This window comes from Plectropomus leopardus, chromosome 2 (assembly GCF_008729295.1).
Source record: "Plectropomus leopardus isolate mb chromosome 2, YSFRI_Pleo_2.0, whole genome shotgun sequence".
In the NCBI taxonomy this organism is placed as follows: domain Eukaryota; kingdom Metazoa; phylum Chordata; class Actinopteri; order Perciformes; family Serranidae; genus Plectropomus; species Plectropomus leopardus.
The window spans coordinates 33,407,165-33,423,081 of NC_056464.1; the positions used below are offsets into that span (position 1 = coordinate 33,407,165).

The window sequence follows — 15,917 nt, forward strand, 5'->3', positions numbered from 1 at the left end:
AGACATCTTCATTGTTCCTGATTGCCCTACCAAAAAAAAAAATACCCCACCACTGACAACCAATGTATTATTTACCAAACCAGATCTTTTTCCCGGGGCATTTTAGGAAGTTTACAGACTGAACGTTCTGAGATTCTGGCAATAAAACACATGTATCACATGCCTCACTCCACCCACACAGGGAAACCGGTGCAGGCAGTCCAGTTCGACTATCACGTAGACATGTGTCTTTAAGCGACTTTGTGAAGACTTAACCCCATTTGCACAATCAGGATTTAACAGTGTTAATGTGTATAGATATCTGGCAGAGTTTCACAAAAAGAGTTTGCATTTTGGCTTTACATATATTAACCAGCAGAACACATTCAAAAAGTACTGTAGGCACATTTGCAAAGAAACTTGTGCAGCCTCTTTAACTTTACTGCATGTAAAGTTACTATGAAAAGTAGACCCACTGACAGTCTGGTATGTGATGTGGAGCCAGGGCAACCACTTCAATGCTGCTTGATTACTTAACGGGACAGTTCTTCCCAAAATCAAAAATGCATATTTTTCCTCTGACCTGTATTGTTGTTTATCAGTCTAGATTGTTTTGGTGTGAGCTGCTGACAGTTGCAGCACATCTAGAGAAACGGTGGCTCGTTGATTTTTTCCGCATGCGGTTGTCAGCAGAAATATTCTGTGAAAATGGTGTTTTGATAATTATATTAACTCTATACCACCTTTTATTACAGTTTTAATGTCTTTATTTGTCACATTTGAAATACACTACTCATGACAGCAGGCAGCCCTGCAGAGGCGTCACAGCCACAGCGCTGCCAGTGTAAACACGGCCAGTGTGAAGCACGCTGTAGTTTGGCGAGGTTGCTGTCACGTGCTGCTCATGCAGTCTGTGTGTTTCAGGCGATACAGTCTTTGGTGTGCTCAAGTCAAACACAGTATATTTGACCACCACCAAAATGTTCAAAAGTATGACTTTACTCCACGCCTTTGGCATCTGGTGTCATTTTACGCAATTAAATGCCTCTAATTGCATAATGGGTATCAAAAAAAGTAGAAAAAAGGTATCAAATGAAGTACTCCACCGGTATCAGTATGACTGTAGGGGTAGTGGTATTAGTACTGGTTTCATTTTTCTTTAAACGATACCCAGCCCTACATGGAGCGAATATATAGCTGGATAGCAGCGCAGGGTTAAGTGGTCTATGTTTCCTTCTCAAGTGGAGCTGAGAGACGCGTGAACATCAGGTCAGACCTTCTGACCCGCTCTCTCCTACGCTCAAGTACCGACAGCAGCAGCCTTTTAGAAATAGACTTATGGCCGCAGGGAACACACAGAGCTACTGTGGAGGGAAAACCGAGGCCTCCTGATTATGCGGAGAACATAATAAGGTGGTGTGTGCGTGGGTTAGGTTATCATTATGCATGTGTCATATTGTGCTGCAACAGGATATATCTAGTGTCACTTGGGGACAGTGCGCAGCAGAGTTTTGCGTCAGGGCAAAAATGTTACAAAATGTTTTAAACAAATCAGTTCCATGTGATTGATCAAAGACGCTGCGTATTGTATTCAGATTCCTTTGGAATAAGATTGAGGCTGTTTACATGTAATTGTGGGCATGTGTGGCAGACCAACACTGGCATACTTTTTTTTTTTTTTAATTCCCTTACAAGTAATTTGTTGAACATATTTCATTGTATTGGCCTCGCTGGGATTTTAAAGTGACCACTAATTTGTGACTGCGACTGCGATTCACAATTAACGTCTGTAAAATTATATTTAAGGAATTATACAGAGAAGCATGCAAACATAATCCATATGTAACTTTCTGGAATGAGGCTAAAAGATGGGATTGTTCTCCTGGTTTCACATGTTGTGCATTAGTAGTGGACAGTGGTAATTGGAGCTGACTGCAGCAGACAGTTCTACTTAAATCTGTGTGTGTGTGTTTGTGTGTGTGTGTGTGAGTCTCTCTTCTATATGAAGCCCGGTCTCCTGCAGGATTTGGCTCCCATGGCCTCTCTCGTAGTAATTGAATGCAGAGAGTGGGTGTCATTTGTCCTCTGTCCCTCTAGGGAAGGCACTCTTGCTCTGACAGATTTCCCACAACTGCAAATGGGGCGGCTGTGCCCCGGGAGTTTTCCACTGGCTCTCTCTCTCTGCTTTTGTGTGAATAATTTATTTACTTCTGTCAGTGATAGAGCGCTGATGTGTAATGCGGCTCCGGATCGTGACGCTAGTTCAGGTTAATTCAAACACTGTAATGACAGGATGTGATAAATACACGGCTCATGTTATGTCAAAACAATGAAATCTTGGAGTGTTCTGACGGTGCGTTCACACGGCCAGTTGACTGATGTGTAGTTTTATTCTGACTAGTTGTAGCTTGTAGAACAGCTGTTTCCTGCTTTAATTGTCTCTTGCAGCTATAACTTAAACTTTATAAAAGTTGTGTTTAACCCTTTGAAACCTGAGCAAGTTGTCTTGATTTCATTCAAAAACATGAGAAGGCAACAAGCAGCTTAAGAAGAAATAACCAAAAAAATAAGTGAGAAATTAGTAAAAAATTTCAAAAAATTACCTGAAAATTAGCAATCAAAAAAGAAAAATAACAAACAAGGAAATGACCTGAAAAAGTGTTTAAAAATAATAATGATTCTGTAACGCAATTATAATCTTTTTAAATATAGTGTTTTGATTATTTTATTTCCCCTGACATTTTTGAAAAACAATTTTCTAATTCTACAAAAAAGTTTGCTTATGATTCAAAGGTTTAAATACTTGTGAAAGGTCTCTAAATGCAGGACAAGAAAAGTGATTTTGATCCAGGTTTCAAAGTGTTAATGCTACTTCATCTAAAATTAGAATTAAAAAAATGTTCTGATTAAATAACACAGATTGTAAAAGAACATAAAAGCTGTTAAAAAACCTCTTTAATGACAGTGAATGGATACAGTCCTTTGTTTTGGGGGTTTCTTCATCTCTCATTCTTCCAATACAGTCATTCAAACAGCTTGACTGCAACAACCATCAACAACTCTTCCACTTGCGCTTGCCAAACAGATCTATTTATCAAAAATTTTGACTTGTTGTGGAAGACGGGTGTCCATAAAGAGTGAATCTGTGGTCAACTTTGTGCAGCCAACAAACTTGTTGACCGTCTGCTCGTTGGCTAAGTTTTCCCGGCTGCGCAGATGAACAGGAAATTGAGAATTCTGACAACTTGATAGTGTTGCTTCTTGCAGTATGAACGCACAGCAAGAGCACAGTGGTCCCAACAGAGCGGTGTGACGGATGACATATCAAACGCCGTGTATGCACGTGTGTGTGAAATCTTGGCTGCTGATGCTGATCTGACCGTCTGTGGAGGTGTATGTTCTTCAGCACGAGGCCGATCTTAAGCTTTCCTTTCCTGTTTAGAAGGAGGATTTTTATTTGAGGTTTGTGTTGGTTATTCAGGATTAGCACTTGTGAGTTTTTATTTTTATCTTTTGAGTCAATGTGGCTGTTTTTAATCACTTGGGTATAATATGATATAATGAGATATGATTTGAGATATAATAAGTAGTCTGAGTTTTCCGCATTAAATTGTCGACCAGACCAATGTTATATTGTTATTATGTAGATATATATAGTACGGTTATTTTTATGCCTTCCTACCAGCGCCAGACAAAAGGTCAAAGGTCATCTTCACTGCGATATCATAATGTTAAGCCAAGACACTTTAATGGCTGTAAATCAGTGTTGTTATTCAGGAACAGAAGGGGATAGATTTAGTCAGATACTGGTGAACTTATGTGCATTTTTTAGTATATGTGGCTTCTTTTACAACAACATCCATATTTGAAGCTTTGCAAACTGACTCTCTGTCATATGGGAACAAGCAGGGTGAAGGATATGTACATCCCAAAAACTTTTGCAGGTGCTGGATAAAACAAAATCGGACTAAGGAAAGAATCAGTCAGGAGATCTGCACTCTATATTAAAAGCTCCTTGACATTTTAATTGTGCAGCAGTTCAATTCAACAGGTTGTTGTCAAATCCTATTAGACAATGCCTGAGGGAGATCTCTGTTAGTTTGAAACGTTGCACAATTATGATTTGTGGGAGCTTTAAATACAGTGTGCAGATCTCCTGCCTGATTGATATAAGTTTTGACAGAAACATTGACTAGACGGACTAGTTTGCAGAGGTATTTTGGTTCGGTAATTCTGGTTTTGAGTTGTGTACTTACATTATCTTACACGTTTCCAGCAATGTTCACACCCAGAGAAATATGAAATTTTAATCAAGGACATGGTCCGTGTCATTTTGTCACCCTCGCCTGTCAGTGGCATCATATCCCTCATTATGCATGCATCACAGATTTGGGTTGTCTGCCAGAATCTATCATAAATGGACTTTTTATCCAGTTTTAAACCACATATTTATGCCATGCTTTATGTCTTGTTCGTTGTTTTTTTTTTTAAACAAAAGTTTTAACAGGATGAAGGATTTTAGCCATCGGACATCTGGATCTTAAGTTATTAGAGAAACAAGCTGAACAAATGTTACAGCAGCTCAGCTCCAGCTCCTGTCATGCCAAACAGCATCGGAAAAACTCTGATTTTTAATCTGAAACGTCCTTATTCAGTTTTTGACTGGTTTAAATCATCAGATTTGTTTGTTTTGGAGAGGAGGAGACCTCTGCAGATAATTCTACTTCTGATAAAAACCTCATGAACATCTGCAGCACAACTTATCTGAGAAAAAGTAAGCAAACATTAGCAGGTGTTGGGTTAGCAGCCCCTCCGCAACGAGCCGGACAGCATTGGAGAAACACTGATATTTAACATTGAACTGCTTTATTCTGTGTTTTTACTGATTTAAATCACGGGTCCGTTTGTTTTGGAGAGGAAGACACCTTTGAGGATAATTTTGTGCTAGGCCAGCAGCCCCTCAAGCTAAACAGCAGTGGAGAAAAAAATATTTGTAACTTGAAAATGCTTTCCGTTGTTGTTTTGATGTGATTTAGAGTCCCCTGTCAGAAGAAAGTTACACATTGTACATTTAAGGCTAAAGCTGTAATTAAGGTCTTTATACAAAAACACAACTTATGTGTTCTTAGCACTAAAGCCTTCTGTGCTTGCTAACTGTAAACTAATTTAGATTAAAATGTCGGCTAAAAGGACGAGATGTAAATGTAAAGCAGGAAAGTGCTCAGTAGCTGCTGCATAATGTGTGCTTACAGAGGAGTTCGGTAATTAGTTGCTACAAAGAGGTCTAAGGAGGACTGCACTCGTTCTGTATTTGTGTGGTGAATGAGGCAGAAAGCTTTCTTTGGTGTATGGGCTCAGCTGTAGAGGTATCTCCGGTCTATAATTCAGGCTCGACAGTGCGTTCCGCTTGGCTTTACAGATAAAGCAGAGACTTACTGTCATGGAGACGTAAGGATTGCAGGTCAGCTGAACTTTTCTCTCTCTCCTCTGGACTGGTAGAGGAGATATTGATCCTGAAGCTCATTCTCAGTGAGCGTCACTGAACTGTAGCACCTCGTATAACTCTGGAGGAAGCGAGGAGCAGCTGACATACAGCGGTCTCTGCTCGCTCTTACCAACACCATCTATATTCACTTCAGACAGGTTTTCTGTGCAGAGCGTTTGTCTCTCGATGTTGCTGCTTTAGCGTAATAGAAATTACAGGCACACAAGTTAGTGGACCAGAGACCGGCGTGAGAAAGTAGTTTCATTAACGAAGAAAAGACGGCCTGACAAGAGTTGGAAATCAGTTGAACTGGCAAGACCATCAAGGTACAGGAATTTGTTTTCAGTAAAAGCGCCGCTGCGCATGACTGCTCGATGTAAATCTAACGTGCTTTATCTAAACAGCAGGTGTGAACTCTTATCAGACAGATTCAGAGTATGCTGCACAGCATTCTTGTCTGAAGTGCCAGTTTTGTTATATATGTCAAATACTGCCAGGCCAAGTAAATGTTACGCCCAGAGGTGAGGGACTTGAGTCATACGAGTTAACTTCGGGACTTGAGACTACTATTAATAAAAGACTCAACTTGACTTTGACTTTAGATGGATGACCCAAATAGACTTGGCTTAAAAAAAAATCTGCATTCTCTTCAATATTGAGAAGTTACATTTTGTTTATAAAATATGATGATATGAATTTCTAGGGCTGCAACCAAATTTATGGCTATTGGAGTATTCATTAATAGGGCAGGTATTCATTTTTCAATTTAGGTAGGTAGGTAGGTATTCAGTTTAAGTCAAGCCATTTCTGTGTCGTTGTGAGCAGCAATAAAATGCAAACACATGAACGACACTTAAAATTCCAGACGCAAAATGAAGTTTCACAGATTAATTTAAAACGCTGGATTATTCACAGAGAGCAGCAGTATGCAAACTCTGTAGTCAGTATTAGCTTACTGACTAATCAAATATTAGACAGAAAGCAAACAACTGATAAGATCATCAGAATTTCATATGGCATGACTTGACTTGTCCTGGTAAATGGACCGATTAAAGGACGCCCCCTCTTGCTTGACCTGAGGGGAGACAATAAAGATGGGACTCCACTTGCTTGATTCTCACCCCAGTAACTTGGGACCTGCTTGAGACTTGCACATGTGTGACTTACTCTGACATCTGGTAACAAATTGACTTTTGATTTGATGTCATGTTTTTCAAATATATCAAAATCACAACAGATCAGATGAGTTTATTCATAATGGCTTATACACTTAAGGCGCAAAAAATATCACATACAGTTATGTTCCTAGTGTTTGTTTCAGACCCCTTGGAATAAAAGAGGTAACATCAGGATTTTTGGACCCCAATGAGAGCAATTAAAACAAAAAGTGTCTTTTTTGTTTGGTGCCAGTCGCACGTTCTGTTTCACACCATTGATTTTTTTTATCGTAGAAGTACGTTTTTGCGTGCGTGGTGTTTCTCAGAGGAAGGAAGCACATCAGGCGCACCATAAAAACAACACTGCTTGTTATTTACCTTGAAGTCTTGCAGTCTTATGTCTCACAACTTTGAAAAACACCCAAAATATTTCACAAATGCAAATTAGCTCTTGATAATATTTGGTATGCCTTTGGTTATTAAGAAAAATGCCTTTGATCGTTCGGGCCTTAAACATGTATTTATTTAATGTTATAGTGAGGCAGTATTCAGCGCGCTCAGCCCCATGGCTGTTGATTTCCACACTGAGAACAAGAAAAACAACATTCTGCCAAATGTAACAGGATCTCGGGAGTTTTTGTTTCCATTATCATCTGAAGGCCGCTCACCCGCTCCAACTAATCCATCTTGACATCAACCACCAGGGTTACCTCCACCTTCTATACTTAAAACACATGACCACCCTTTTACCGCACTCTCAGCACAGAGCCGGGGAGAGAGCTGTGAAAATGAAGACGTTTCTTCTAATTTCACACTCGGCGCTTGATCGTTAGGCTCTTATTATGCCCCATTTGCTTCCCTCCACTGGCTGTGATGAAAGCGGGGCAAAGAGGCCATGACAGGACAAAAAGGGGCCCTCCATCAAAACACATTTTGTTTGGGGTCTTTTTTACCCTGGATCAACCCTTCCCCCCACATCACTGCCAACACTTTCCCCTGCAGTTTCTCCTGTCTGCATCGCTCATTAGCAGCAACCCCCACCTGTCTCCGCATTCATTTTATTAAACTGCGATTGTCCAGCGCTCTGTGCTCAGGAGAAGCGGACTGCCCGCTCTTGTTTAATTGGCCCGCAACCCCCCCGATCCCCGCTGCTCCTCAACAAGTGGGAAGGTCAATGGCTGCTCATGACCTGGGATGATGATGTCTGCCAGTGCGGGGCCAAAAGACAGATTTATCCTTAGATCAAACCACAGACAACCTGTAGCTTGAACAATCACGCAGTCAGATTTAACCCTTTGAAATCTGAGCAAACTGTCTTAATTTCTTTTGCACACATGAACAGAAGGTAATGGACAGTTTAACAAGAAATTACCAAAAATTTAGCAAGAAACTGGTAAATATTACTTAAAATAAGAAAAAAATACATAAATCAGGAAAAAAATATTTTAAAAAAGTAATAAATATGATATTTTTTAACATCATTTTGTGGATATTTTCTCTTATCTCTAGTTATCTGATAATTTTCTAATTTTCTCTAAAAAAAAAATCTCAGGTCTTTGTCTTGTCATCTTTTAATATTTTGCAGTTTTGCAGAACATTTCATGCCAAGTTGCTTTTTTTCCCAAATTTTTGAAAGAAATCCGACCATTTTGCTCCAGTTTCAAAGGGTTAAATAGCTTGTAAAACGTGTCTGAAGGCAGCACAAGAAAACTGCTGTCAATCCAAGTTTCAAAGGGTTAAAGCCACACTGCACTCTAATTGAACATTAAAAACACTTCACAGACCACTTACAAACAAAATATATCAAGTCCTACTAATTGTCAAAGGAAAAAAAACGTTTTTACTGGAAATGCTTTGTGCACATGTTTATTTACAATTAAATTCCCACTATATCACAAATGGTTGTTTTGCAAACATCAATTTTGGACCAGTTTTGATGTAATTAAGAAAAGATTCCTATTATATTTTTTTTGTTAGGCTGCATTCTGTTTACTCTCATTATTTTTTATTATTTTTGGGCACACATCAGTCTTTTTTGTTTTTGGTTGGCTCTTTGATGGTTTGAGTTTGGGTCAAGCCAAGCACACTAGCGGTGATTAATTAGGACATGGGAAATAAAAGCTAAAGCTCTTCTAATTAGTCCGAAAGTGTTTGATAGAACACCGTTTCGTAACAAGAGGGGTGACTTTCTTCTCCCAACCCGTCAAAATCTGTCAAAATCCTCACTAAGTGGGCACTAATTTGAGAAATTATATCAGCTGTGAAGTGAAGAGTGAAGGGGGGAGGCAGAGAAGCAGTGGAGGGTGCAGCTGATGCAAAATGGCTCTTGGGGTTTGAGAACAAGGTTCTTCCTTTGCCGAGATGCAGAGGTCAAGGTCACGACCTGCGTGGCGGTTGGAGCGCATGGTGTTTAAAGCTGGTTTGATCCATGGCCAAGGGGCAGGAAAAGCACCGAGGCTGCATCTGGAGTGTGTACAGCGGAGGCGAGTACTTAAATTGGTGTGCAATATGTGGACTTTGAAGTTGAACAGCATACTGAGAAAACCTGGAGTGAAATTTGCCCCTTGATTGTTCTTTATATGATTACCTGTGTAATATGGTTATGCCAGTTCAGTGTGACTTTGATTGTGGAAAATTCATGTCATGTTTCCTCAGTGCTTCGCTGTAGTGAAAGGAGCTTTCACTAGAATGTCAATAACCCATTACAGTATGTGCTATGAATGTGTCCTATTAAGGCACAATAAAAAAGCAGGACACGCTATCACATAAAGCGGAAACCTCTCTGCTCTGTTCAAGCGACTTAACGTCACGTCTCCAGTTTCTCTTAAAGCATTACAAGATGTGAACGGTTTCCTCAATGGAGAGGGTAAACATCAAAGCTCTCTGACTCTACAAAGCAGGGTTTATATTTTTTTAACATCCCAAAATGCAACACTCTAGTGAAACCAATGCATGAAACTGTTTGCAACTACACATTTTTTAAAAGAAGCCAAGTGCTTCATAAAGTCCCTGTGTTACATTTATCTGTCAGAGAAAGTCATCTTGCAAAGTAGGACTGGGCAATACTGAGAAAATAAAATGAAATAAAATAATCAAATATCACAATACTTTTGATCAAACACCTTGATATGAATATAGTGATAATATTGTAGAGTTTTGGTGCCAGTAAACACAATATCTTTGGGTTTTGGACAAAAGAATACATTTTAGGAATGGATGTCATTTTGGGCTTTTTGACTTCTTCACCATTTTCCGACATTTTATTAACCAAACAACTAACCAATAAATCGAGACAATATTAGACAGATTCATTAACCATTAAAATAGTCGTTAGCTGCAGCCTAGTAACAGGATATAATGACTAAGTATGTGAAAGCAAGAGGCGAAATCTGGTAGGCTCAGAAAATCACATTATTTTAATGTAATGCAGCCTTTAAAACCAAGAAAAGACAACATTTACAATTTTATGATTTCCAAAATCTAAGATGATATCCTCTTTCATATCACAATATCAATATACTATCGATACATTGCCCAGCCGTGGTGGAAAGTGTCAGACTGCTAAAGACTACTGTTGTCAAAAATATTTATTTTCTCGATACACATTGATTCTGAATATTTAAAATGTTTTTTAGATACATCGATACCAGCTGGGCTAGCTTTCTCTCAATTATAGTTAAATGTCAAATAACAACATTTTTCAAGGTTTTAAATCTAGGTTAGAAATTCCACTATCGTGACCATACTAAAGATGACACAAGGTTCATACCCAGTTCTAAAAATGTCCTAAAATTGGAACTCATTCAGTATTCACAGAGCAGCTGTTCTCATGCTGTAGATTAACAAATGGACCTCTTTCTTTCAGATTTCTGGAAGTCATTAATACCCTAATTTGGTATTTCTCACTAAAATACATCAGTCTTCTGACTTTTTTTGTTAGGTGAAATGTTTTTATTCACATTACTGAACAAAGTGGAGTAAAGGTCAGAGACACTAACCTGTGAGCAGCTTTGTTAATACACCAATATTACCTCTAGAACTGGGAGGACATGCTGGAAATGCTGGTTCTCATTTGTTCCTTTAGACTCGCCTAATGCAGCCATGCAAAGTGGGTTATTGGAGATATTTTTTTTCTTTGCACCATGTAATCAGTTTAATCAAAACACTGCTTAAGCTGATTACTCCCAGTAATCAAAGTAATATAAAGTATGCATGAAAACATTCTTGTTATTGCTGCAGAGTAGGTGTCAGCGGGGGCTTTATGACAGTTTGTATTAATAGGAAACATGCAGACCATTTACTGCTTTACAGCTGAATTGCGCTTAATTGAATGAAGCGGGTTAACTCTGTGCCTCAATTACCTTTTTTTTCTCCATAAAATTCTGTATTAACATCACATTCTTTTGAGAGAAGGTAAAATGTTAACTCACTGTTTATATCTGTCTTTGTCCAACAGTGGGAGGAGGTGAGCGGTTACGATGAAAACATGAACACCATCCGGACGTACCAGGTCTGCAATGTTTTCGACAACAATCAGAACAACTGGGTACGGACGAAGTACATCCGCCGTCGTGGTGCTCAGCGCATCCACGTGGAGATGAAGTTCTCGGTGAGGGACTGCAGCAGCATTCCCAATGTGCCGGGCTCCTGTAAAGAGACGTTTAACCTGTATTACTATGAATCCGATGCCGACACGGCCACCAGGACGTCACCGGCTTGGATGGAGAACCCCTGGATCAAAGTTGACACCATCGCAGCAGACGAGAGCTTCTCCCAGGTGGACTTAGGAGGCCGAGTGATGAAGATCAACACTGAAGTTCGAAGCTTCGGCCCCGTGTCCCGAAATGGCTTCTACCTTGCCTTCCAGGACTACGGCGGCTGCATGTCGCTCATTGCCGTCCGCGTCTTTTACCGGAAATGCCCCCGTATCATCACCAACGGGGCGCTGTTCCAGGAGACGCTCTCGGGAGCAGAGAGCACCTCCCTCGTGGCTGCGAGAGGTGTTTGCATCCCCAACGCAGAAGAGGTGGATGTCCCCATTAAGCTGTACTGCAACGGAGACGGAGAGTGGATGGTACCCATCGGACGCTGTATGTGCAAGGCCGGGAACGAGGCTGTGGAGAATGGGACTGTCTGTCGAGGTATGTTTTGCTCTGATAATTTTTTCAGTAAATCTGCTAAGCCTCATGAATCGGGCCGCTCTGCCATCATAACAGAGAGTAATCCGACACTAAAGGACACAATCCACGCAGTGTTTATTTTTCAGTTTAAGCTCTTCCAGGGATCCAGTCGTTGTCATGAATTGATAATATAAACTAGCACTAGAAGATAAGATTCACCTTTATGGATCTCCAGCAGGGAGATTCAGTGTACGGTCATGGATTAAAAAAACATGATGGAAGGTATATATTCTATGCATAGATTTTTTTAACCGTAGCCCTCATATTTCCATAAAAATGATCAGCACCCGAATCTGTTTATTTTCCAACATAAATATCCTGCTGAACGCGGCAATTCAAATGATAATTCTGGCCAGATTTGATCTGAAAATATACTGCTGCCTTTTGAAGTTGTGACTGCAGAATATGTTCAGTTCAGCTCTTCTGAGTGGCCATAAAGTGACGGGAGTTGTTCATCGCTGGTCAGAATCAGAATGGAGAATATATATATTCAGTACATTAGTTTTCAATTTTGTATGTTGTATAAAGTGGCTTAAAAAGTCTTACAATGTCTTAAATACACATTTACAAATAAAAGGCCATAAAAAGTATTATTTAAATAAATACTAGAAAGATCTTTAATTAAAGTTAAAGTCATATTAGTGGGAGAATTTTCTGGCACTGACAGGAAAAAAAAATACTATTTAATTGAGGTACGGACTTGCCCACACTGCCTGCGTGAGCATGTTCATCGCAGAACCTGTTGTATTTCTTTTTTGTTCAGCTGCAACACATGTAGAGATCAGGTGTCTCACCTATTTTTGCCACATGCACGTGATTTTTAGCAAAAATAGACTCTTAAAATGGTCTTTTGAAAATCATATCAACATTATATCAGTGCAGTTTCAATTCCTGTCTATCTGTCACAGACATGAAGAAATACAAATATTCCTTTTAACTTGACTTTCCTGTCTCCTTTTAAAAAAATAAAGCCCTCAGGCAACATTTTTGTTGATAGAATCCCTTCAGTTGTTAACATGCAGCTTTTTGTTGTGAATATTTGCGGGACCGTGTTGTTGACAATGCAGTACCCTGCACGGCTTCACAAAAAAGTAGAGTACTGGAATATCTACTTTTAATTGTGGAAATGTAGTAGTTACAGCAGCAGGCAGCTCTGCAGCAGCAGCACTGTTATTGTGAGCACCGTGATCGTGTGTGAGCTGCAGCAGTTCAGCGCGGTAGCCGTCACACACTGGTCACGCACTGCAGTGCTGTGTGTGACACCTTCCATCCAGTCTGCTTGTTAGTTTATTTTTTTCTGTTCTTAAGCTAAGAGAGTATCACCTGTGTCACTTTACCCTACTGTTCATTTTAACACACATCATGTGTTTACTAAGAAAGATTATATTTTCACTTTTGGTGTTTATTTCCATCACAATTTGGTCTTAGATTTCATTTAAAGTGTTAAACTGGTCTTAAAAGTCTTAAAATCAACTTGTTAATACTTTTAGACACCCTGTAGCAATGGAACCTCCAGTCTTTTACATAATGATTATAATCTTTTCATTTATATAAGTGCATTAAATGCAAAAAGTAATTTTGTAATTTTGTTAAGAGGGCATGTTTAGGGTCTTTCACACACATTTATTTATTTATTTTCCTAGAATAAAAATGATATAGTGTTTCAGCCTACAGAGAAGCACCTGTGTATATATCTACCACAACTCATGCTCAGCAGAAATTCAGAGAAAATAAGAACAGCAATTTTGAATCGCTAAAATTTCCGCGCTGATCTTTTGTTGGCAGAATGCCTCCCTCCATCCACGAGGACAAAGAGGATGTTTTTCAAAATTGCCTGCATTTTCCTATCAATTGGAATCCCTCACAGGAGAATCGATTCGGCTTTTCAAAACATCAATGCACCCAACGTTTACCTGTGCTATGCCCTATCCGTAGTCTGGCAGGTGGTATTTGGTCAACGTGCTTAGGGATCTTGATCACTTGAAACAGCACGACAGCGTGTAGCCTGCAGTCTGGAGCCGTGCTGCTCCAGCTCAGCACAACAAACCACCCACCTGCGTTTTAGATCGGTGTGTCACTGCCTCTCTTATGTGCGCCTGTAATTACAGCACATCCCCCTGTGTCTGTGTGCTGGGAGGAGAAACGTGATGGGTGCTGCCTCCCAAACACTGCCGGGCCCGTTCAATGACTACTAATGAGGACAGTCACCAGCTCCTCCTTTAGGAATACGGGCCAATAAGAGGCACGTGAAGACAGCTACTTTCTGCTGCAGCAAGCTACTGCAGATCCACAGCCCCATTATTACACAAATCTGCTTGTTTTCTGACCTACATGTAATTCACTGCATGTGGTGGATTGGAACATCTCTGGGGTGTCCTCAGTCATGGTGTTTTTTTGTGCTGAATGGGATTATACAATTAAATGCTGTCAGCTCAACGGGGACAGCATGTTGATTCATTTATATTCTCGCTCAGCTGGCCAGGAGACTTTCTGTCTGAAAACATGTAGCTATTCACCTTTCATCTCTGACCGCCCAGCTCAGTCGCCAGGAGAAAATGTTGGCATTGGACATTTCTGCAAACAACGAATATGCTGCGTCTATACGTGTCATGTGTTTTGCTGTTGAATGCTGTTGTTTTTAGTGGCTTCTTGGCAGCAGAACTCAGGTGTTTTTTAGCGACCCATAGCTGCATCTTTAGTGCCTTTTGTGCTGTTTAACGTGGGTGTTTTTTAGAGTCTGTTTGCTACTTTTTCGTAACCCAATGCTGCTTTTTCATTGGCTTTCAAGTTACTGAATGCAGGTGTTTTTTAGCGATAGATGGCCACCTTTCCAGCTGCTTTTGTGCAGTTGAAGGCAGGTGTTTTTTTGGGCTTATCATCACTTTTTCAGTGGCTCCTTTGCCACTGAACTCAGGTATTTATTAGCAACCCTTTGCCACATTTCCTGCGTTTTTTGGGCGAATGAAAGTTGGGTTTTTTTTAGCAACCCATCACTGCTTTTCCATTGGCTTTTGTGCCTGTTTTTTAGTGACTAATGTCCACTTTTCCAGCTGCTTCTGGGCTTTTAACATGTTGGTTTTTAAGGGCCCATCACCACTTATGTGCTGGCTTCTGTGCCACCGAGCTTGGGTGTTTTTTAGTGACTCCCCTCACCACATTTCAAGCATCTTTTGTGCTGTTGAATGTATTTTTTAGGGCAGATCACTGCTTTTCCAGTTGCTTACTTGCCACTAAATTTGGGTGTTTTTTAGTGACCCGTTGCTGCTTTTTCAGCAGCATGTTCCATAAACGTAGCTGTTTTTTACTGACCCATCAGCGCTTTTTTCAGTGGCTCTTTGTGCCATCAGATGTGGCATAGTATTTTCATAATGGTTTTTGTGCCTTGACACAACTATACATTAACCACAGTGTTGTTAGAAACTTTAATTTTCAGAGCACCCACCATATAATAATGTACAAATGTAACTTATCTGTGGTTCGCAGGACTGTACAACGCCAACATTTATTCTGGCGATTGTATTGGACCACCCTCCTGCTTTTTCCCCCCCTGCTGTACACCGGCTTTGTTACCACCAGAGGAGAAGCTTCACTGACTGCATGCTGTCTTCTTCACCCCCCCACCGCAGTAATGACAATTATAGATCTGAGCTCTGCAGGGCTCATACACAAACTGTAGTGATACTGACGGAAGCACATACATGTGTGCACACAGACAGATTTTGACCCGTCTCCCTGTCACCTCCCTGATCATGTGACGCACTGCCTGAATATTAAAGCTTTATGAATGCATTATCTGAGAGTGCAGCTGTGGAATGCAGCAAAACACTACGCACAGAGATAGATTTTCTGGCTCCATACAATAGTTATGAGCCTCGGTGCAAACAACAGGGATGTGTGTGTTTTACCAAGAGGGAAAATAAAACCGTTACTGTTAAAAAAGGACATTATTCTACGGTTCCAGCATTGTTCGGAGGCTTGTTTTGATGGAAGGCTGCCACCAGTTGGTCTGCTCTCTAGTCATCTTCCTAAACACTGAAAGCTGATATCAGGGCTTGAAACTGTGGTCAGTCACCGCCTTTCAACCACCAGAAGTTGGATAATGAATTGATCTATGAA

General features: G+C 40.2%; 1 protein-coding gene across 5 annotated transcripts in view; it reads left to right on the plus strand.

Moving 5' to 3' along the window:
* ephb2b (eph receptor B2b) overlaps window positions 1-15,917 on the plus strand; it is a 190,143-nt gene that overhangs the window by 74,194 nt on the left and 100,032 nt on the right. For all 5 annotated transcript variants that reach the window (XM_042509373.1, XM_042509381.1, XM_042509389.1 and 2 more), the window contains exon 3: window positions 11,078-11,762. In XM_042509373.1, the coding sequence (XP_042365307.1) occupies window positions 11,078-11,762 (685 nt within the window). The remainder of the gene's footprint in view (window positions 1-11,077; window positions 11,763-15,917) is intronic.